The sequence below is a fragment of the Astatotilapia calliptera genome, chromosome 15, assembly GCF_900246225.1.
Source record: "Astatotilapia calliptera chromosome 15, fAstCal1.2, whole genome shotgun sequence".
In the NCBI taxonomy this organism is placed as follows: domain Eukaryota; kingdom Metazoa; phylum Chordata; class Actinopteri; order Cichliformes; family Cichlidae; genus Astatotilapia; species Astatotilapia calliptera.
The window spans coordinates 5031361-5052972 of NC_039316.1; the positions used below are offsets into that span (position 1 = coordinate 5031361).

Consider the following 21612-nt stretch of genomic DNA (forward strand, 5'->3'; position numbering starts at 1 on the left):
AATAATTAAGCAAAGAAACAATGGGGCGGAACTGTCCCACTTGTGTTTCCGTTGCACGCCCGGATTGTTTTTGCCATCGCGCTTCTCATGCGGCCGCTTTCATTCTGCTTCCTTTTAGCATTTAGCTAGATGGGGTGGTTATCGTCTGTGCTCCCGTAGAGGAGTAACGGGTTTGAATTCTGGGATGGTTCGTTGAATAATTGTCTTTTGGTTGCAAACATGGCGCTTTCGATGGAAACACAGCTTCAGAGCATCTTTGAAGATGTTGTGGTAACTTGCACCTTTGTTTACTGAGTGTCAGCCGAGCTAACATTAGTTAGCATGTCAGATAACTGTAGTAGTATTTTCTATTTACTGAACTTACTTTGGATTGCAAATGAGCAGTCCTAAATATAACCAGATGGTGTTTTTACTTTATGTCCCCAACATGAGAATTAACAGCTATGGGTGCACCGTTAATATCACAAATCTTCACTTACGTTAATGTATTTTTATTTTCTCCTTCTTTTCTTAGAAAACTGAGATGATAGAAGAGGCCTTTGCTGGGTAAGGCTGCTCTGAATTCATGTTAATAACGCCCGATATTTGCAATTGCATTGTTATTAGCTTTAAAAGGTGTAATGTTAAGTTACTGCACACTGGTAGTGCTGCTGGATGTTTCAGCAGTAAGACCATACATACACTCACAGGCCACTTTGTTAGGTGCTGGAAACATTTCTCAGAGATTCTGGTCCACATTGACATGACAGCATCACACAGTTGCTGCAGATTTGTTGGCTGCTCCATCCATGATGTGAATCTCCTGTTTCACCACACCCCAAAAGTGTTCTGCTGGATTGAGATCTGGTGACTGTGGAGATCATTTGAGTACATTGAACTCATTGTCATGTTCGAGAAACTAGTTTGATGTAATTTGAATTTTAAGACATGCTGTGTTATCCTGCTTTGCTTCAGTGGCCTGTTCTTATTTTACATTACCGGCATCCATTATGTTCCTCAGCCGCTGTAGTCCATCTGCCTTGGGGTTTGACATGTTGTGTTCAGAGAGGCTCTTCTGAATAGGGGGGTTGTGTTTATCGGAGTTGCTTTTTTGTTCCCAGCACCTCAAAGCAATCTGGCCATTGTCCTGTGACCTCAACAAGGCATTTTCCACCAGAGAACTGCTGCTTGCTGCCTTTTCTCTCTTTTCTGGACCATTCTCTGAAAACCCTAGAGATGTATATGTGGGGAAATTCCCAGCAGATCATCAGTTTCTGAAATAATCAGACCAACCTGTTTAGCACCTACAACCATGCCATGTTCAAAGTCACTTAAATCACCTTTCTTCCCCATTCTTATGCTTAGTTTGAACTTAACTAGGTCTTCTTGACCATGTCCACATGCCTAAAGGCAGTTAGGTGATGTTGTGTGATCGATTGATTAGATAACTGTATTGAAAAGATGTGGCTAACAGAGTGGCCGGTGTGTGTATATTAAAATGTATGGAGCAAAATTAAATGCTAAAATTAAGAAGTGTGTTTTTAGGATGTTTATGGACACTCCAGAGGATGAGAGGACTAAGCTGATCAGTTGTCTTGGAGCCTTCAGACAGTACTGGGGAACCCTGCCACAGGTTTTTACACACACACATACACTCCCACTTGCTCACACCTACATGGCTGAGATTTCTCAGTTGCTCCAATGTCTTTCTGCAGGAGTCTCATGAACAGTGTGTGCAATGGATTGTGCGCTTTATACACAGTCAGCACAGCCCCAAGAGGATCTCCTTCCTCTACGACTGTCTGGCAATGGCTGTGGAGACCAGTCTTTTACCACCCAGGTACACACATACATATAGTGTGAGATTATTTGACGCCTAAAGAAGTAAAATGGGTTCAAAGAATGATTTATAATATTTCCATATATTAATTTATTATATTTAATTTATCTGTTTTATGACATCCCAATAATGAGTTGTTTTTAACTGTATTTATTATGTTTGATGTTATTTGTCTAAATCATTAATCTTCGTATCTTTAGGATGGTGTGCGTGGCCTTAATAACCTCAGACAGTTTGGAGTGGGAGAGAACACAGTTGTGGGCATTAACTTTCAAGCTGATCCGCAAGATCATCGGGGGAGTGGACTACAAGGTCTCTGACACGAAACTTCTAGCACACAGACACATCTGGATCGATTCTTCCAATTCGTTTCTTCAATTCTTCGATTGTTTGTGCTTTTTTGTTTTGATTTTCAGTGGTTTTATTTTTGTTGACTGCTGCTAAACAGGGATCTCTGGCTTTTAGAAGAATATCCTACAATGTGTCATACGTTTTAAAGTCATTTTAAGCTTTCCACGTGAGACACTTGTTCATGAATTCTTTTATACTTGTTGCGTCAGGGTGTTCGGGACCTGTTGAAAGCTGTGCTGGATAAAATTCAAACTATTCCTACCACTGTCAGCTCAGCTATAGTCCAGCAGCTTTTGGCTGCCAGAGAGGTACCCATCTTTATACCTTTAAAATGAATTATATGTCATTTTGATGGTTTATTTGAATACTTTTTAGGTTTACTTATATTTATGCATGTTGCAGGTGGTAGAATATATCCTGGACAGAAACGCCTGTCTCCTTCCAGCCTACTTTGCTATCACAGAAATTAGAAAACTTTATCCAGAGGGGCAGCTCTCACACTGGGTGAGTGTTTGTGTAGCTATGTGTAACATTATATGTAACACTATATAGTCTGAATTTTTATTTGTGAATTCCTTATCATGTCTGTGCATTTTCAGCTTTTGGGCAGTTTGATATCAGACTTTGTGGATAGTTTTAGACCCACAGCCCGGATCAACTCTATCTGTGGTAAGAGGAACTGGTTGCTTCTCCTTTTATGGATTCCTGGAGATTTAAATATGCCGCTTATCATTTGAAGTGTTATTATTATTAATAGGACAGTCACTAGAAAGTGAATGAAAACTAAAAAGACAGTTTGTAGTTATTTATCTCATGTAGTCAGTCTGGTATGTACAATCATTTGTTGCGTCCGTGTGTCCTCACAGGACGATGCAGTCTGTTGCCAGTGGTGAATAACAGCGGTGCTATCTGTAATTCCTGGAAATTAGACCCCAGCACTCTTCGCTTCCCTCTGAGAGGCATGCTGCCGTTTGACAAGGTAACAAACGCGCTGGACTTATACACCACGCACACCTTTAGACGTACAGAAGTTTGATTGTGATTTGTGTGTTATCATATAGGACCTTTTTGAGCCACAGACAGGGTTGCTACGCTATGTACTAGAACAGCCTTATTCAAGAGAGATGGTGTGCAACATGTTGGGGCTCAACAAGCAGGTAAAACAACCTCATCTTCTTTTGTATTTTTCCCTTTGCCTCCATATCAAGACCTCCAAATGCCCCCACATTTCCTGCCCCCGTTATTTTCATCTTACCATCTTTTATCTGCTCCTGCTCTTGCTGTTTCCCTTATCCTCCATGATCTTTTCTTTGCGTTGTAATTCGGCACGGGTTCTTCACTTTTCTTTGCCACCCTCCTTATATCCTTCTCCCGTCACACCTCTCTTACCTTGTTTCCCTTGTAGTCCTTATAACACACCTATATAAGAACAAATGTAAAGCAACGCTGTGAGCTTGGCCCATAATGCACTGGTGTCAGTTTGCCCTGTTGGGTTCATGCAGTTTCAGCTCAGCCCAGTTCACTTAGCACAAACATCCACACAGTGTGTCAAGCTGTCATTGAATCCAGACAGTTTGGCATTATCACAAATATTTCTGTGTAGGTTCTCAGTTATCCCGGTCATGGCAATATAAGGAGCTTAAAAAGAAAAGCAACTGGACTACTTTAAGTTTCTTGAAGACGAAGCTTCTTCAAGAAACTTAAAGAAGTCCAGTCGCTTTTCTTCCGGGCTCCTTGGATTGTTAACACAAAGCTATAATCAACGCTGTATATGGATATTTCTTTATATTTTGACTTGGAGTAAATAACCCAGAATCTGGTTTATATATCTGAATTGGCTGAGTTGAAACTAACTGTGCTGAACAGACAGTAAACAACCTAGCTACCTTAGTCACCACTTTCTTTTCTGTCTCTCCTTCCCTCGCCCCCCCCTCCTCTCTCCGTTTCATCCTCTTTCTTTGTTTCTCTTCCTTTTCTCTCTCTTTTGTCCTCTGGCTGTGTGTTGTATTTGTCTGTCTCTCTGCCATGCGCTCTCTAGACTCTGAACATTGCCCAGGTATGTCCTCTTCCTGGTTGCCTGACCGACCCAACTAACCAGCTCATTGGACGCTTAGCTTTTTTTTTAGGCACACTGACGACCTGAAACTGGAGAAATGAAGAAAACTTGAAGTGGAACAAAAGGGAAACATGACAGAGCTTGAGATGGACACAGCAGGGCTCCATAAATGGTAGACTGGTGTGGTTAAATAAATATTTGACAGGTGCACTGTTAGGGAGATATTAAAGATTACCAGAAAAAGCAGTTAGTTTAATGGGAAGCCAGGGAGACTTTGAGTCATTAACTGCACATGACTTGTTCAATTAACAGGTCGCTGTGTACATTTTTTAATAATGCCTGTTTGCTTTGCATCACACCTGCACACCTTATCTCTACCTTACCTTATCTTTTTTGTATCCTCCTTGATATTTTCTGTTAATATTCAGTATATATGATCTTGGCAAAAAAAAAGAAGCACCTTGATTATAATTATTTAGGCTTAGTTAAATTAATGCTTAATGATAAATAGATGAAAAATAGGTCTGTGATTAGCCATGATTACCACTAAGCCTCTTATATTGGGGGTTGTCAGTCAGCTGAAAGCTTTCAAGCTCCAAGTTTCTCAGTAATGCTTAGTACTTGGATTTGTGCTTAGCATGTTTCTGCATAATTCTATTTACTTATTAATGAGTACTCCTCAACTTTGCCTCATTGTGGCCCAACAGACGCAGTTGATTAACATTTTTAGTTAGCAATCCTAATGTCAGCTGAGCTAACTGACACTGATCATACGGATACAGTCCAGACTAAGAGAGCTGCAGCTCCTCTGAGCCGCAAAAGAGCAAATGTAGTCCCAGCTAACAAGTTGACCTTAATTATTTCTGACTTTAAACCCTGCTGTTGACATTTCAAGTCCTGCTGCACTGCATGTATGGATGTAGTCTGGTGCTTGCCTGTTGTTAGCAAGGTCCTCCCGTGTCGGACCTGCTGCTGCTTTCTGTTGTGCTGACCGGGGGCAACACTGAACTATTTTGACTAAGCGGTGCTCTTGTCTTTGGTGATTAATGCAATTTGTTATTGTTATATTTGTTAGCCAAGAGCAAGCTTGCAAATCAAGCAATAGCTAGCCATGTGGCAGACAGTGACTACAGCAGACTACAGACCCAAACAGAAAGGTTAGTGTGTGCCACAGCAAGCGCAGAAACATTGTGCTGTACCTACAAGTAGACAAGCAAAATATTAGGCACCTCACAGGTTAACTTATCATAACTTTATTACTTTTTACATAAATAAAAGGCAGGCTGGCTATGCTTTGTTTAATTATAGTCCAGTCTGCATTTTAAGTTGATAGCTCTTAAATAATGCTACTGCACTGTGATAGCAAACTGGATTGCATTAGTCAAAAATGATAAAGTGGCTCTAATTTGTATTGCTTACATTCACCTTATTCCTTTCCAGCAAAAGCTGTAAGGTGACTCTGGAAGGTCAAATAAACTGTAACTTTGGAAAACACCAGGTTTAGCACACAAAACACAAGCTAGGTTAAGTAAAACAATGGAAATAGGGAAAAAAACTGGTTAGTGCGATGGCTAGCACAGTTGCCTCAAAGCAAGAAGGTCCTGGGTTTGAACCCCCATCATGCCGGGGCTGTTCTATGTAGGCCTTGCTTGTTCTCCCCGTGCTTGTGTGGGTTATGTCTGGGTTCCTCCCACAGACTTAGTGAGGTTAGGTCAATTACTGTATATAAACGGTCCATAGATGTCAGTGGTTTGTGACCTGTCCTGGGTGTAGGGTCTCTCACCCCATGACCCTGAGTTGGATAAGTGGAAGAAAATGGACGGATGGATGAAAATAGAGAAAAATACTGTAAAAGCACACAAAAAACAACAGAAATAGAACAAAATCTCACAACGCTTTGCAAAAAAAGAAGAAACACAATGAAAGTGTCTTTGGGGGACACGATAATGTGACGGAAGAGCCGTGGAAATGACAAGCTAACAGTAAATGGCTAATAGCAAACATGTATCTACAGTATTATACAAACCACGTTATTAAAACACACATTACCTGCAACTTTTTCTCCTCAGCTTCTTGTAAGTAGGTCTCAGTGCAGTCGTTTGCATGTTTTGGTTTTTTTCTCCCCAAAAAACACTTCTGTTGTGTTGTATACATTTGTGTGTGTGATTTCTTTTATGTTTGTTTGTTTAGTTTTTTCTCTTTCCATTATGATTTGTGTGCTTCTGCGGCGTGCTTTCTTAAGTTGCAATGCGTTTGACCTCTCTGAGCCACCGTAAAGCGGCTCATAAACCAAATAGTTCTTTTCAGGTTTGAGATGGACTGGATTTTTGTTACAGGTCAAAATAATTAAATAAGGGGGTGGCCCGTGAGGACCGCAGTGCTTTATTGCATTTGCATAGTTTGTGGTTATTGTCAGCAGGTCAGTGGAACATTTTAATTACGGGCGTTATGTTAATAAATAAGATGCTACCTGAATATATCTTCCTGAAAATGCAATTTCATTACATTGTGCTGGTGCATGATGGGTTAGAATTTAAAGAAGAAGAAAAAAAGGTTCCCATTAGTCAGGCTGTTGATCAGTTACAGTATAAACTAGCTGCTGGTTATATTGCTGGTTTTTAAATATATCACTGGGTGATCTGTGTACATGATTTATTTGTAGACAACAGATATGCCTGTGGATCTCTCTCTTACTCTTTTTCTTCTATCTGTTTGTTGCCCTTTTCTCTCTCATTCTGTGAGCATGTGTGTGTTTGCCTGCGGTGGAAGAGAAGCTGTGCCGAAGGCCAAAGCAAAGAAAAATCGGATGGTCATTTTCACAGCTACTCTTCTTCCTCCCACTCACACCTTTGTCCCTTCCCAGACCTGTTAGTCTGCATGTGGGAATGTGTTGCAGTGGCTGGTTTGCTGTTTTATGCTGTGCCTTTTAGTGCCGTACCTGACCTGTTCGTGCTGTGCTGTTCAGTCCCTCGTGTCTCAGTGTAAGAAGGGCTCTGTTAAGAGGCCTGACATGAATGTCAATGCCTGCGCTGCAGAGATCCTCACTCCTTCTGCTCTAATTTTGCCTTTTTACATGTAGAAGATGGAACAAATGTGAAGGCCATATGTCAGGAAAGTGTGCAGCTTTTTTTATGAAATCATAGTTCTTTTTAAATTAAATAACAGACCCAGCGACATGAAATATCAGCTACCTCATACAGTAGAACAGGGGCTGTGTGGATTGTAAGTGAAGCCTGTAATATTATTATTATTATTATTATCATTATTAACCCTTATTAGATGGAAAAATAAAAAGATTTAAAAACCCTCTCATTTCCACTAATCCTCCATTTCTTTTCCTTTTTTTTCTTTTTATCCCACCCATCTTTTAAATAGATGCATTTTTTAAATTCTTCATGATAGAGCATGGGTTATACTGGATATACTGGAGCCAGTACAGATTTTGAAGTGTTAAAAATTCTAGTATGGATATCCTGGCCAATATTCTTTCTATATGTTTGCTCAGACTATAATATAATTATATTAAAAAGGAAAATTATGGGCTTATTTGGCAAACTAGTTAGCTTTAGCGTCTATCTGTTTCTGAATCTTCTGATATAACAGCTACTTCTGAGCTTGTGAACCTTGTGACTGTTTCACATATGGAATGAAACCCCTTATTTTAAATCTTTTGTATGTATTAGAGCTGTAAAAGATTTCACAGAAGACCAAAACACATCTTCTTTTCTGTATAGTAACACAAGCTGAGGACCAGAATATTAAGGGATATGGGTAAATACTGGAATATGGCTACAGTCCATTGTGACAACACAAGAAGGAGATGCTGTCCTGCACGCAGTGATCTTTTTAACAGTATCTGGAATAACTGTCAACAAAAATGTTTGAATGTGAAGTAATTTATTAAAGATTTTATTTTTATTCTCTCCTATGTCTATCTTTCTGTCTTTCTTCCTTCAATCCGACCTTCCTTTCCTCTCTTCTTAACTCCACTTCTTTTTGTCTCCTTTGGCTTTTTTCCTCCCTTCTTCTCACCGTTTTCTTTATCCTGTAACACACCTCCCCTCCCAGCATAAGCAGCGTTGCCCGGTGCTGGAAGAGCAGCTGGTGGACCTGGTGGTGTACGCCATGGAGCGCTCTGAGACTGAGGAACACTTTGACGCCGATATCGGAGGAACTAGTCAGCTGCTGTGGCAGCACCTCTCCTCCCAGCTCATCTTCTTTGTGTTGTTTCAGTTTGCAAGTTTCCCTCACATGGTGCTGTCGCTACACCAAAAGGTATGAGGAGAGAAAAAGAAAAACATTTACAGCATGTTTACAGTCAGTTAGGGGCATGAGTGTAATACATGTGTTTACAGTGAACTGGGGAAGCCTCTTGGATGAGAGGTGAAACATCTTCCCAAACTTTAAGAAGCTCAGTTGTCTTTTTCAAGCTTTTGAGACGTGTTTAAATGTATGCAATGGAGTGAGTTGTAGCACGTGTCATAACATTTATTAAATATGTTTAACAACATGTTACTAACAAGGAAAAAATTAAATGAAGCAGATTAAATTCTGTGTATATGTGTTTTTAATGATTTATTTTCTCTTTTCCCTTATTTGTTCTCATCAGCTTGCAGGTAGAGGTCTCATTAAAGGGAGAGATCATCTTATGTGGGTCCTGCTTCAGTTCATATCAGGAAGCATTCAGAAGAACGCCTTAGCTGACTTCCTGCCTGTCATGAAGCTTTTTGACCTGCTTTACCCAGAAAAAGAGGTACAAGTTATTGCAACTTGTACTGTCCCATTTTTATCTTGTTTTTGTCTTGTTTTTTTATTAGATCTATGTTTTAAATATTCATCATTCTAATATTTTACTGGGGTGGTACAATAGACTAATATTGCTTGTGGTATGAGTGTCACCATCGCTTTCTGTTCCTCTTCAGTGCATTCCAGTTCCTGACATTAACAAACCCCAGTCGACCCATTCGTTCGCTATGACCTGCATCTGGATCCATTTGAACCGCAAAGCTCAGAACGACAACTCCAAACTGCAGATACCCATACCGCACTCTCTGAAGCTGCACCATGAGTATGTCTTTCACAAAGATATGCATTTAGCGATAATAAATACTTCAAAAGTCATAATTTTCCCTAAACAGGGCATACCTGGTTAATTGCTAATGTCGCCCAGAATTCATAAAATGACAAACGTCCTTTGCGGCTCTCTGTCCACCGCTTTTCCCCTTCTTTCTTTAGATTTCTTCAGCAGTCGCTGCGTAACAAGACCCTGGGCATGTCCGACTATAAGATCGCCCTGCTGTGTAACGCCTATAGCACCAACTCGGAGTGCTTCACTCTGCCAATGGGCGTCCTGGTTGAGACCATCTATGGAAATGGATCCATGAGGATCAACCTTCCCGGCACCAACTGTATGGCTTCGGGATCGGTCACTCCGCTGCCCATGAATCTGCTGGATTCGCTCACTGTGCATGCAAAGATGAGGTAAATGAGTAAAACACAGAGAATGTTTTAATTAATTTCTTCTACTTCAAATCCCTGATAGCCTGCCCTCCGGTCTCCAGTCTGATCCACAGTATTGCCACGCGTGTCATCAAATTGGCCCATGCCAAGTCCAGCATTGCTCTTGCCCCTGCATTGGTAGAGACGTACAGCAGATTGTTGGTCTACATGGAAATTGAGTCCCTGGGCATCAAAGGATTCATCAGTGAGTCTATTTTTAAAACTCACTTAAAGTTTGCACTATGTTGAATTGTAGATGTATGAACTGTTATTTTATTTGAGGAGGAGATCATTTTACTTCTTAACGACTAATAGTTGTTTGGGATTGTCACGTCATACTTCTGTAGAGATAGCTAGATGCTAGATTCTGAAGTACTGCAAACATAGCATATGGACACCTGCACTCCTTTAGGCCAACTTCCAACTCCCAAGTTGAACCGTTGTAAAAATGTAAAGAGAAGAATGTACAGATATTTGTAAAAGTAAAAAGTTGCCTGAAAAATAAATGCTCAGGTAAAGTACAGATACATGAAAATTCTACTTACCGTAAGTAAAGTATGAAGTATTTGTACTTCATTACTTCCCAGCTCTGCAAATAGCCGACATAAAGCCGTCTGAATGTGTCAGGCTTCAGAATAGTGTTATTAATCTCTATATTTATAGTATCATGAACATTTTAATGACATTTACTGAGGAAGCAGGTTTATTTACATGATACTGTTTCATTATGGGGTTTTGCAGTACTATCGATATATTGAGCTAGTAAAATTTGCAAGTGTTACAGTTTACTGGGACACAGTTACATTATTATTTATTCTCTTTGGAGCTCCAGAAACGTTTTAAATAATGAGAAACACTCTTGTCTGTCCAGGTCAGTTGTTGCCCAACGTGTTCAAGTCTCACGCGTGGGGAATCCTTCACACATTACTGGAGATGTTCAGTTACAGGATGCATCACATCCAGCCACACTACAGAGTCCAGCTGCTGAGTCACCTGCACAGCTTGGCTGCTGTGCCACAGACCAACCAGAACCAGCTACATCTGTGGTAATGTAGAAGCATGTGTCGCATATAGCTAGTTCCTGCTAATATTAGAAATTTAAAGCAAAATTCCACATTTTGTTGCTTTTTGAAGTCGAAAGATTAAATCAAAACAAATATTAAAATGCAGCGTGAGTGTTGTGTGCTCTTTTAATGCACTTTATTGCCTTTGAACTTGAAATTTGTGATGTTCCTACCATGAAGTGAAAATGATCTGAAACTTGAAAGTTATTCTTTTAAGTCCTTCTGTTTGAAATAGTTATTTGCTTAATTCTAATTATTGACTCAGGTAAACTAACTGTGGAAGACAGAAAAGTCCCACACAACATGTTCTCATGTTGTCCAACTCAACTGAGAAACAAATTAAGCACAAAAAAATGTTCATCAGGATTATGATGTAGTGAAAAAGAGTCATCATTCCTCTTTCTGTCTTTGTCCTGAAGTGTTGAGAGCACAGCTCTGCGCCTGATCACAGCTTTGGGGAGCTCGGAGGTGCAGCCGCAGTTCACCCGCTTCCTCAATGACCCAAAGACAGTTTTGTCAGCCGAATCCGAAGAGCTGAATCGCGCCCTGATTCTCACTCTGGCCAGAGCCACACACGTCACCGGTACTCACTCAGTTTTTGAAGCCTCATTTGCAGGGTTGTTTTGGGTTTGTTTTTTTTTGCTGCCCGCTTCATTTTAGCCATTGTTTCGCTTTTTGCTTCACTTCTAATCATCGTGTTTGACTGAAATCCGTCTCGTTTTATTTGTCACCTGCTTCCTGTATGTGCAGATTTCTTCACAGGGTCTGACTCCATCCAGGGCACTTGGTGTAAGGACATCCTGCAGACAATCATGAGTTTTACGCCTCATAACTGGGCCTCACACACGCTATCCTGCTTCCCTGCACCACTACAGGTGCAGATATTATGTTATGCAAAATATTCAAGTAATAATTGTGGTTTATTGTTGTTTTTCTCTGTCAAATGAAACGTCTGAATCTTGCTGTAGTGACTCCTGGACCTCTGTTTTTGCTTCAGGCGTTTTTCAAGCAGAACAACGTTCCTCAGGAGTCGCGCTTCAATCTGAAGAAGAACGTCGAGGAGGAGTACAGGAAGTGGAAGTCGATGGCCAATGAGAATGACATCATCACCCACTTCTCCATGCAGGGCTCACCTCCACTGTTCCTCTGTCTGCTGTGGAAGATGCTGCTGGAGATGGACCATATAAACCAAATAGGCTTTAGGTTTGTTATACATGAGTTAAGCTTCCACATGTATATAAAAAGTAGAGCGCAGCGGGGGAAAAAAGAAATACTTAATTAAATAATCCAAAGCTGTGATCAGCGAGAATATTACTTGTTTATGTTTCCAGGTTACACTCACTATTAAAGACACTGCTGAGTGTATTTTAATGAACCCTGTGTTAATGATGCATCTCATCTCTGTTGTTGAGGCATTTTAAATTTAACATTTTACATCAATTAACCAGGAAGGCGGGGGTGGGTCCTACACAGCATCTGTGACTAATTGATCCCGAGGGAGAAAGCTGCCTTATTGTGGGATGATGAGCTAACTGCTGTTTTTTGTGGGGGGTTTCCATTTCTTTTTTGGTCCCTCAGGGTCTTGGAACGTATTGGAGCACGTGCACTGGTGGCTCACGTGCGCACATTTGCCGACTTCCTCGTCTATGAGTTCTCAACGTCAGCTGGCGGGCAGCAGCTTAACAAGTGCATTGAAATACTCAATGACATGGTCTGGAAATACAACATAGTCACGCTGGATAGACTCATTCTGTGCCTGGTGAGGACAGACGGAGAACTACAGGATTATATACTGTAACAAAGACATCATTGATTCTACACTTTTTCTTTGCCCATGCTGCAATACGATAAGGGTCCATGTCTCTGCCTTCAGGCGATGCGTAGCCACGAGGGAAACGAGGCTCAGGTTTGCTACTTCATAATCCAGCTGCTGCTGCTGAAGCCCAATGACTTCAGAAACCGAGTCAACGATTTTGTCAAGGAGAATGCTCCCGAGCACTGGCTGCAGAACGACTGGCACAGCAAACACATGAGCTACCACAAGGTATACGTGCGACAGAACACGTTCCATTAAAAGTTAGTTCCACAACTGTGAGACATCTCAAAAAGTCAAGTTAAATGTAGAAATTAAATCAAATCTGTTTTAAAATGACCATTTCTTCCAGAAATACCCAGAGAAGTTGTACTTTGAGGGTCTCGCAGACCAAGTCAACCCTCCCATGCAGCTCCAGCCTCAGTACCTGCCAATCTACTTTGGGAATGTGTGTCTGCGCTTTCTGCCCGTTTTTGACATTGTCATCCACCGCTTCCTGGAGCTCCTTCCTGTCTCCAAGTCTCTGGAGACGCTGCTGGATCATCTGGGAGGGCTGTACAAGTTCCACGGTGAGTAGGGCTACGAGGAGGACTGTGCGGGTCCAAGATGAGGGGAGTTGGATTCACTAGGACGTCTTAACGCATTCTGAAACAGGAAATCCCAGGCAGCTCATTCAGTGGGAGAAATGTTTCATCACTCATCTAAGTAACTTCTCCAGTCATCCACTTATCAGAATCAGCTTTTTGGGATAAAAAAGGGAAGGTGAACTTTGCCATTAATTGGGGATTTGTATTTACCGCTGCGTTTCTTTGCAGATCGCCCTGTGACCTACCTGTACAACACCCTTCACTACTATGAGAGACACCTGAGAGACAGAACCAACCTCAAGAGAAAACTGGTTCATGCCATCATGTCTTCACTGAAGGTAAACAGAGAAGACACATTCATTAATTCATGTATCTGAATAGCTAATGCGCAATTATTGATATCAGTGTAACGTTTTATTTTGCAGGACAACCGCACTCCAGGCTGGTGTCTCAGCGAAACCTATCTGAGGTTTGGCATGAATGCCCGTGAAGAAAACGTGTGGATCCCTGATGACACCTACTACTGCAAGCTGATTGGACGCCTTGTGGACAATATCCTTCATTAATCTATCACTCTTAACAACAAAAGACCAATGTCTGGTCATGGAAAGTCATTGGTCTTTTGGGCTGCTGGAAAGTATATTTACCTTACCGCTGTGAGTTCTTGTCTCCCTTAATAGCTTTAAAGAGGGATTGTATTTATTAATCCATCTAAGCTCATTTTATTGCAGCCTCGGGGGTTGTTAAAGTAGAAAAGAGTTATTAAAAACAAGATAAAATCGGTTGGATGGGGTTCGTGTGCTCCACGAAAACAATATGCGTTTAATTAAAAGTGGAACAAGTAAAACATCCGTGCTTCCATGAAGGCTGTTTTCTCCTCTGGTGATTGTTTATCCTCCTTAGCTTTTACCTCACCCATGGCGGGAAAGTCACCGGGTCCTTTTCCCAACTGTGACTGGAGGTTCAACGAGTTCCCCAACCCTGCGGCCCACGCCCTGCACGTCACCTGTGTGGAGCTGATGGCTTTGGCCGTGCCAGGAAAAGATGTGGGAAACGCTTTGCTTAATGTTGTGTTGAAAAGGTGCAGTAAGCAAGCCATGTGCAATCACTGTAAAGTTTATGGGTCTCATTAGGCTTAAATGGCATCTTTTTGGAATTAATAGTGTTCTGTAGTGTATGCAGAATATTTTAATGATCCCTAAAATCATCTTCTCCGTTCACCTTTTAGTCAGCCTCTGGTCCCCAGAGAGAACATCACTGCCTGGATGAATGCCATTGGACTTGTGATCACTGCACTTCCAGTAAGAAAAATACTCTGACTTTCAGCTTTCACCATAAACTGATGTTCAGATTTTGTCGCCGTGACAACCTGTGATCTCCTCTTCAGGAACCATACTGGATCGTTCTCCACGACCGCATCGTTTCTGTGATCAGCTCTCCGGCATTAACATCGGAGACAGAGTGGACAGGCTATCCCTTTGCCTTGCTTGACTTCACCGCCTGCCACCAGAGCTACAGTGAAATGAACTGCAGCTACGTGCTAGCATTAGCACACGCCGTGTGGCATCACTCATCCATCGGACAGCTGTCTCTGATCCCCAAGTGAGGCGCTCTCCTTGTTTCTATCCTGTAAGACTGTTTCTTTTTGCTCTCCTCATGTCTTTCTGTGTCTTTGCGTAGATTCCTGTCAGAGACTCTGAAGCCAGTCGTCAAGACAGAGTTCCAGCTGCTGTACGTGTATCACCTGGTGGGGCCGTTCCTTCAGCGCTTCCAGCAAGAGAGGACGCGTTGCATGTTGGAGGTACACTTCAGACGTTCTGTTTATCTTACATGAAAGATATCATTTAGTTTTGTCTTTCTCCTGGTGGATTTTTGTACATTTTGCTCTGTGTTGCTATTTCAGATTGGTGTTGCCTTCTATGAGATGCTGCAGGCAGTTGACAAACACTGTCAGCATCTCAGCTACATGGACCCGATCTGCGATTTCCTGTATCACATTAAATACATGTACACTGGAGACAGCGTGAAGGAGCAGGTGAGCTTTTGACGGCTCCTTGGAGCATAGCAGTGTCACAACAACAATCCAATCCAGTTTTATTTATAGGGCATTTTTTATACATGCAAATTTGACAAAGTGCTGTACAAATCACCAAAACACCACACACAATCAGTGAAACAATAAAAAAACAACAACAATAAAAATAATAATATATTGAAAGTAAGAACACACCACTGTCGTTGTGAGTTAAAAGCCAGTTTGTGTTGAGTTTTTTAAAAATGAGGAGATCATCCTAAAAGATGGGCAGGGAGATCATTCCATAATTAAGAGATGATTACTGAAAAAATGGTCCATGTACCTCAGCGATCTTGAGCGAACATATGCGGTCAGCAGCTCAGACAGTACACGCGTGGTCATCCAGGAAAGGTTTTAAAAGCAAATAATAAAATCTTAAAACAAACAGGGAGCCAGCGGAAGGAGGCCAGGATGGGCGAGCACTGGTTAATACAAGCTGTGGCATTTTGGACCAACTGCATGCGAGCAACGGAAGCTTTGATTTATTGTGAACTCGCTAATAGTGGATACAGGAACAGGAAAGTTCCTGTCATTTAATTGTTTATCTGTTATTGCCAGTGTGGGGAAACAGTCTTTATCAATAAGAAACGCTGTAAAAATGATGAAAATACAGTTGAAAGTTAAAAATCTTTGCACTCCTTCACATTTTCTAAAGTTGTCCAGTGACCGGATTAGCATCATCATCAGGGGATTCTGTCCCCGAGGCCTTATGTTTGATACCACTGCACTAGAACCATATTAATATTATTTATGAGCCCTAAATATTACCCTCTAAATACAGTGCAGTTATCAGCATTGCCTTGTTTAATTGCACTGCGAAGGCGTGCATACAGCATTGTTTGTCTGTAAATATCACGCTTGCTAATGGAAATTTCCCTGCAGGTTTGAATAAGAGGCCTGACTGAGGCAAGGGTTACCCTGTTTTCTGCTTTTTTTTTTATCCACCGTATACTACTGCAGCTTAGATTTGTGCACAAAATTGACCTATTATGTTGCAGATGAAAGCTTCCAGAAAACGGAACTGCTGCAGAAATTCAAATAAATCCAAACAGAAAGTCTCTAAATATAATTTGTTTGGAGAAATGATGACATGCCAGTAGGACTGTGTAATTATGTGCACAGAGATTAAAAAGTGTGCTACCCTTTGAATAATAGATACCCTAAAATCTGCAGTAAGAAGATGATGAAACCATCATCATGTAAAACAGGGAAAACCAACTGACAAGAAATCTGTGGCTTTTACACACATTCTGAGTGCATGCTGCTCCTCAAAACACAGTTGCTGTTTTTTTATCTCCATTTATCCACTCATTCATTTTTTTTGTTGCTTATTTGGATCTGAGTCACATGGGCACAGATGCCCAGACCTCCCTCTTTTTGCAATGTTTCCAAGCCACCTGTCAGATGTAATCTCTCCTTCATGTCCTGGGTCTTCTTTGGAGCCTCCCTCTGGTGGGACATGCCAGAAATATCTCACCTGATCAGATGCCCGAACCTCAATCTTCCTCCTCTTGATGTGGAGGAGTGGCGGCTCTACTTTGAGTCCCTCGCAATCTCTAAGGCTGAGCTCAGACACCGTTTGGATGGAGTTCATTTCTGGTGCTTATATCTGCAATCTTATTCTTTTGGTCAGTTCTCACAGACATAGGTGAGGGTAGGACCGTAGATGTACAGCTTCACAACAGCAGGTAGCCTCTGCATGGATGTCAACACTGCACAAGTCTGTTCCCCTCTCTCGTGAACAAGACCCATCCATCCAGGGGTTGCAAGGGACCTGGAGCCTATCCTGTGTCAGTGTGAAAGAGAGGATACACTCTGGACAGGTTATCAGTCTGCCACCAGACTAACAGACAGACAACCATTTGAACTCACATTCACCTGTGGGTAATTTAGAAACACCATTTAAGCCAGGCTACCTTGAGAGAAACCTTGCAGATTCCAAGCAGAAAGGCTGTCATGGATTCGAACCCAGTACCTTCTCTCTGTAAACACCAAGATCCCAGAGATACTTAAACGCCTCCATTTGGAGCAACAGCTTACTCCTGATCAGGAGTGGCCACTCCACTCTTGACCAATTGAGAATCCCGGCCTAAGGCTCAGAGGCACTAATTTTCATTTTCAAGTGTTCACTCTCAGCTGCAAACCTCACCAGCGTGACCTGGAGGTTACCGCTTAAAGAAATTCATCATCTTCAAAAAGTAGAGAGGCGATCCTGAGACTTCATCTCTTGGCTGGTTTTCATCACTTTTTTGCCGTTTTAGTTTGAGCTGAGGTGCAATCCCAGAGGCGTGCCCGACTTTATAAGAGCAGGTTTGTTCCAAGCCACCACAGGACACAATATGCTGTGTTTTTGGTGCAGTAATTCTAAAGAAGCAAATGTGATAAATACTGATGTGATGCTTAACTGGTAATTACAAAGCACCTCTCTGACACAACCTAATTGCCTTTCTTGTTTAGTTCCTGCTTTTAGCTCTGTCTACATCACTGTATTCACTTCTCATCCTTTATCCTTCCACCTTTTTTGTGCTTTGTCTAGGTGGAGAAAATCATCATGACTCTGCGTCCTGCCATGAAGCTGCGTCTGCGCTTCATCACGCACAGCAGCAAGATAGAGACGTCATCCTCAGCTGCCAGCGCTGCCTCCGCTTCCTCCGCCTCTTCCTCCTCCGCCACCCCGCAGCCCCCTCCGTCCACACTCTCATCCTCCACCGCTGCCGCCTCGCCCTCCCCCTCCTCCTCACAGCACACACACACACCTATGTAGGTGGCCTTGCCAAACACAAACACACAGTAGCGATCATAACTATGAACTTAAATTTTGTTCGTTTTATTCTCATTTAGATATTTTGTATCTCGTGTGTTTATAAACAAGGCCTCCTGCAAGAATTTTGTGCAAATTATTTTCAAAATCTCAACTTATGACAAAGTTAAGAAGAAAAAACATTTGTTTGTTCTATGTTTTTCTGTTCAGGAAACTCCATAGACTGAGTTTGACAAAATATTTAAGCCTTAACATAACAGACAAAATGGGTCACAGGAAAACAGAAGATTTTTTGTGGCGTAATTTTATCGTATTTTTCTTTGTAGACATTTTTTATGTTGTACATTATTACTTCATTAAAAACGGAGGCAAGTTTTTAAAATAATGGATCTTTGTAACAAAAACTGTGTATTTCTTTATTTAGACTGTATCCTCATAGTCTCAAACCGGTGATCTTTCATGTGTTCATGTATCAACCACTTCACCTACACATGGATCCACTATGTTACTGTAAATATAATAACCATGCATATTAAGGTTTTTCTAAGAATTATTCAGTCAAACTAAAATTTTGTGTTTTTTGTTGCTCCTCTCATGTTTTTCATTTGTTCCTGGGCAGGCTAGAAATACCAGAGATTCTGACAGGTCAGCTCACCCCTTACTCTTACTGTGGACAAACACCTGTTTAGTAGGTGAGCCCAAAGCAATATACAGGTTCTGTCTGATGCAATATAGTAACAACCAGCAGGGGGAGCCCAGCATTTACAGTTGACATCAGTCACTTTCCTCACAGATGGAATTAATGAAGGATGGAGGGAGTCATACATTAGGAACCTTACCTTACCTTGCCCCATTTGATTGGTTCCCTTTCTCAATGCCAGAGGATATGGAAAAAGCACATAAACAGGTATCCATTAAGTTTGGTAGAAAGTCACACTCTGAGCCAGTAACACTTTGTATTCTGGCAGAGAGCTGGAGCTGGGAATTTTGCCATTTGACAGTTGGCAGTAAAGCTAATGGTTAGACATAGACTCCATTCCAAATCCTTGGGGTATATTGTTGGGTCAGTAAATCAAATTATAATTAAATTGGTGCCTTTGGATGTTGGGCAGTGGCGAGGGTAACTACATAGTTTTACCAACTATTTTTACTTCCCACTGGAGAAGCTGAACTACAGCAAAGCTGATCAATGGAAACATGTAGTTTAGATTCCTAAAGCTGCTTAGAGGAAGTAGTTAAATATTAGTTTACATCATTTATTCAAAATATCACAGAAAACTACCAACAAATGATATTTCCTTTTATGTCACATTGTAGTTTTAGTATGTGTTTATGTAAATCATCATGGAAATGTATCCAACTGCAAAATTGAGTCAGAAGTAGTGAAGTCTTATTCTCTAATGTCAGTGTTCATCTCTGATTATTATCCCAAATTTGCTGTTATATGGCACGTGGATAAACTAAACATCGTTCCACTCAAGAACAAACGTAATATACTAAAATAAAAAAGGTCACACTGGTGCTGTAAAGTGTAACATATTACAAAAGCACCTTAAAGGAGTGTGTTACTGCACTTGTGTGTTGAAAGTCATAATGCTCTTTGACCCACAATCTGGAAGGATGTTAATCGTGGTCATCAGCAGCAAAAAAAGCACGCTTGGACCAAATGCAGTTCCTCAAATGGCCACTTGAGGTTGGCTTCAAAACAACCCAACAAATGACTGACGTCCTGTCTGCAAGGCTTCACTTTAGTTATGTGTCGCTTGCGAACGAGACGACTCTGAAATCTGATTCTTTGTAGTGAACAAGAAGAGCTGAATCTTCAGACGGTCCTGCTCAGCTGGCAGAGGCGGGACTTTATCTTGATGGTCCCCCATACAGCCCCCCATACATGCAAAGACAGACAAGGACCATACCATTGTATGAAAGAAGGAAGGGGAGAGACACTCTGAAAACAGCGGGTATAGTGCAAAGGTACATTGTCCATTGTGGAGGACAATAGGGTTCAAACTATTGGCCAGGCTTTAAACTCCATGGAAGTTCTCCACAGTGGTGGTAAATGTTTATAAAAACACTGATTTAAAAGTTGCTTATCAACATACAAACCATTAGGCTACAACAGAAGGCCTAGAACTGAAGAGCCATTTGAGCTGGCTCTTTGAAAAGAACCAAACCTCTCATCACTACATCCACTAAATCAAGATTTCTCGACTGTGTTTATGCCGTTGGTGCCTTTTGGAGCATTTTAATGCAGCTCTTTAATAATCGCCATGGCAGTACAAATAAACAATCAGCTCATCCAAGAAGTGTAGTGTTGTTTTTGTATGAACTTAGCGCTAATTAGCAGGTTTCCAGAGACGTGGGAAGAGCCGAACAGGTCTGCACAGCTGAGAAAAATCATAGCAAAATGAGCATAATATTTGAACAGCACAGCATTAATTAAATCTGTGCTCATGAAGTACACACACAGGTGAGCAAATTCATTATGAAACCATAAATAAGAAATTTGTCAGTTTTGCAAAGAGATCCCTTTACACACAACTCCCAAGAATATGCATTAAGCCTATCATGTCCCAGTACACATAATATTTTAATATGTTCAGGCATAATATGTTCATTCATGCAGCTGGAGTCAAATTTATTTCTGCAGGAATCATATTAATGTAAAACTGCTCCTTAACATTAATGCTAAACTCCTTGAAGGCAGCTCATAATAAGTCAGAGCTTTACCTTCATCTGGATGTACGATCCAAATCCAAATGTATCTTTGAACTCGGAGTCTTAGGAGATATATTTCCTCATGAGGGGCACTAATGTTGCACGTGTTAAAAATATCTGTGGATATACTGATCAGGAAGAGGTGTGTGCGTGTCCTTTGTGTCAGGGTGAACCGTGAGGAAGTTTTTAATTGACGCTAGCTGGAGAACGATCACTCGCATGAGGCCAGTGATACTGGTAAATTTTAGGATGGAGCTGATCGCCCTCTCATCACTGTTTGAAATATGTATAGATTTTAAATGTTCAGCATCTGTTACATCACATTACCCCCACCATGAAATCCTTGACCTTGCTGTCACTGTAAAAGTGGTATTTATAGTCAGCACACACGCACCAAAGATGAACGCCGGTGTAAAGTTGCACTTTAACCTTGAACGCCATCAACCATAAAGATGTTGTCAGCAGGTAGGAGCCAGTAACTGCACAAAGGTCAGTCTGGTCCGTTTTCTCTCACACTTTGCTGATTCACTTTCTCACCAGTGCTTACCTTAGAAAGTCTTGACACAGGCTGCAGTCTCACCCTGAGCCCTTCGTGCTCACTTTGAAGGCTGTCCTTTTGCCCACACGTAGAGTATTTGAATTCTGATTGAAAAAAAACAGTGTTTACACAGATCGATAATCAATCACTCCTGATTATCCACTCTCAATTACATTGCATTGTCACTAGGTCAGCTGTAACTAAATTACATGAAGATTGTGCAAGCTCTTTGTTAATTACATTAGAGACTTGAGCATCTCTTGTGATTTCCATTGTGGTGACAGCGCAAAGTCTTATTCATCCTCCTTGTGGCTTTAGAGAAGAATGTCTTT

At 41.3% G+C, this 21612-nt stretch overlaps 1 protein-coding gene across 2 annotated transcripts; it reads left to right on the forward strand.

Moving 5' to 3' along the window:
* The first annotated feature begins 54 nt into the window (after nucleotides 1–54).
* On the forward strand, nucleotides 55–18609 carry med23 (mediator complex subunit 23). 2 transcript variants are annotated; one of them, XM_026194895.1, is made up of 31 exons: nucleotides 55–270; nucleotides 515–546; nucleotides 1525–1612; nucleotides 1695–1819; nucleotides 2020–2131; nucleotides 2380–2478; nucleotides 2573–2674; nucleotides 2770–2839; nucleotides 3037–3149; nucleotides 3232–3327; nucleotides 4209–4226; nucleotides 8295–8501; nucleotides 8836–8979; nucleotides 9149–9294; nucleotides 9462–9707; nucleotides 9788–9930; nucleotides 10597–10771; nucleotides 11209–11372; nucleotides 11540–11664; nucleotides 11787–11992; nucleotides 12368–12548; nucleotides 12663–12833; nucleotides 12955–13171; nucleotides 13418–13527; nucleotides 13615–13741; nucleotides 14105–14270; nucleotides 14418–14490; nucleotides 14577–14791; nucleotides 14870–14990; nucleotides 15093–15224; nucleotides 17800–18609. In XM_026194895.1, the coding sequence occupies exons 1-31, from the start codon at nucleotides 220–222 to the stop codon at nucleotides 18025–18027; spliced, it is 4203 nt and encodes a 1400-aa protein (XP_026050680.1). In that variant the 5' UTR covers nucleotides 55–219; the 3' UTR covers nucleotides 18028–18609. The 2 variants fall into 2 exon arrangements, with proteins under 2 accessions (XP_026050680.1, XP_026050681.1); XM_026194896.1 differs by lacking the exon at nucleotides 4209–4226.
* The last annotated feature ends 3003 nt before the right edge of the window (nucleotides 18610–21612 follow it).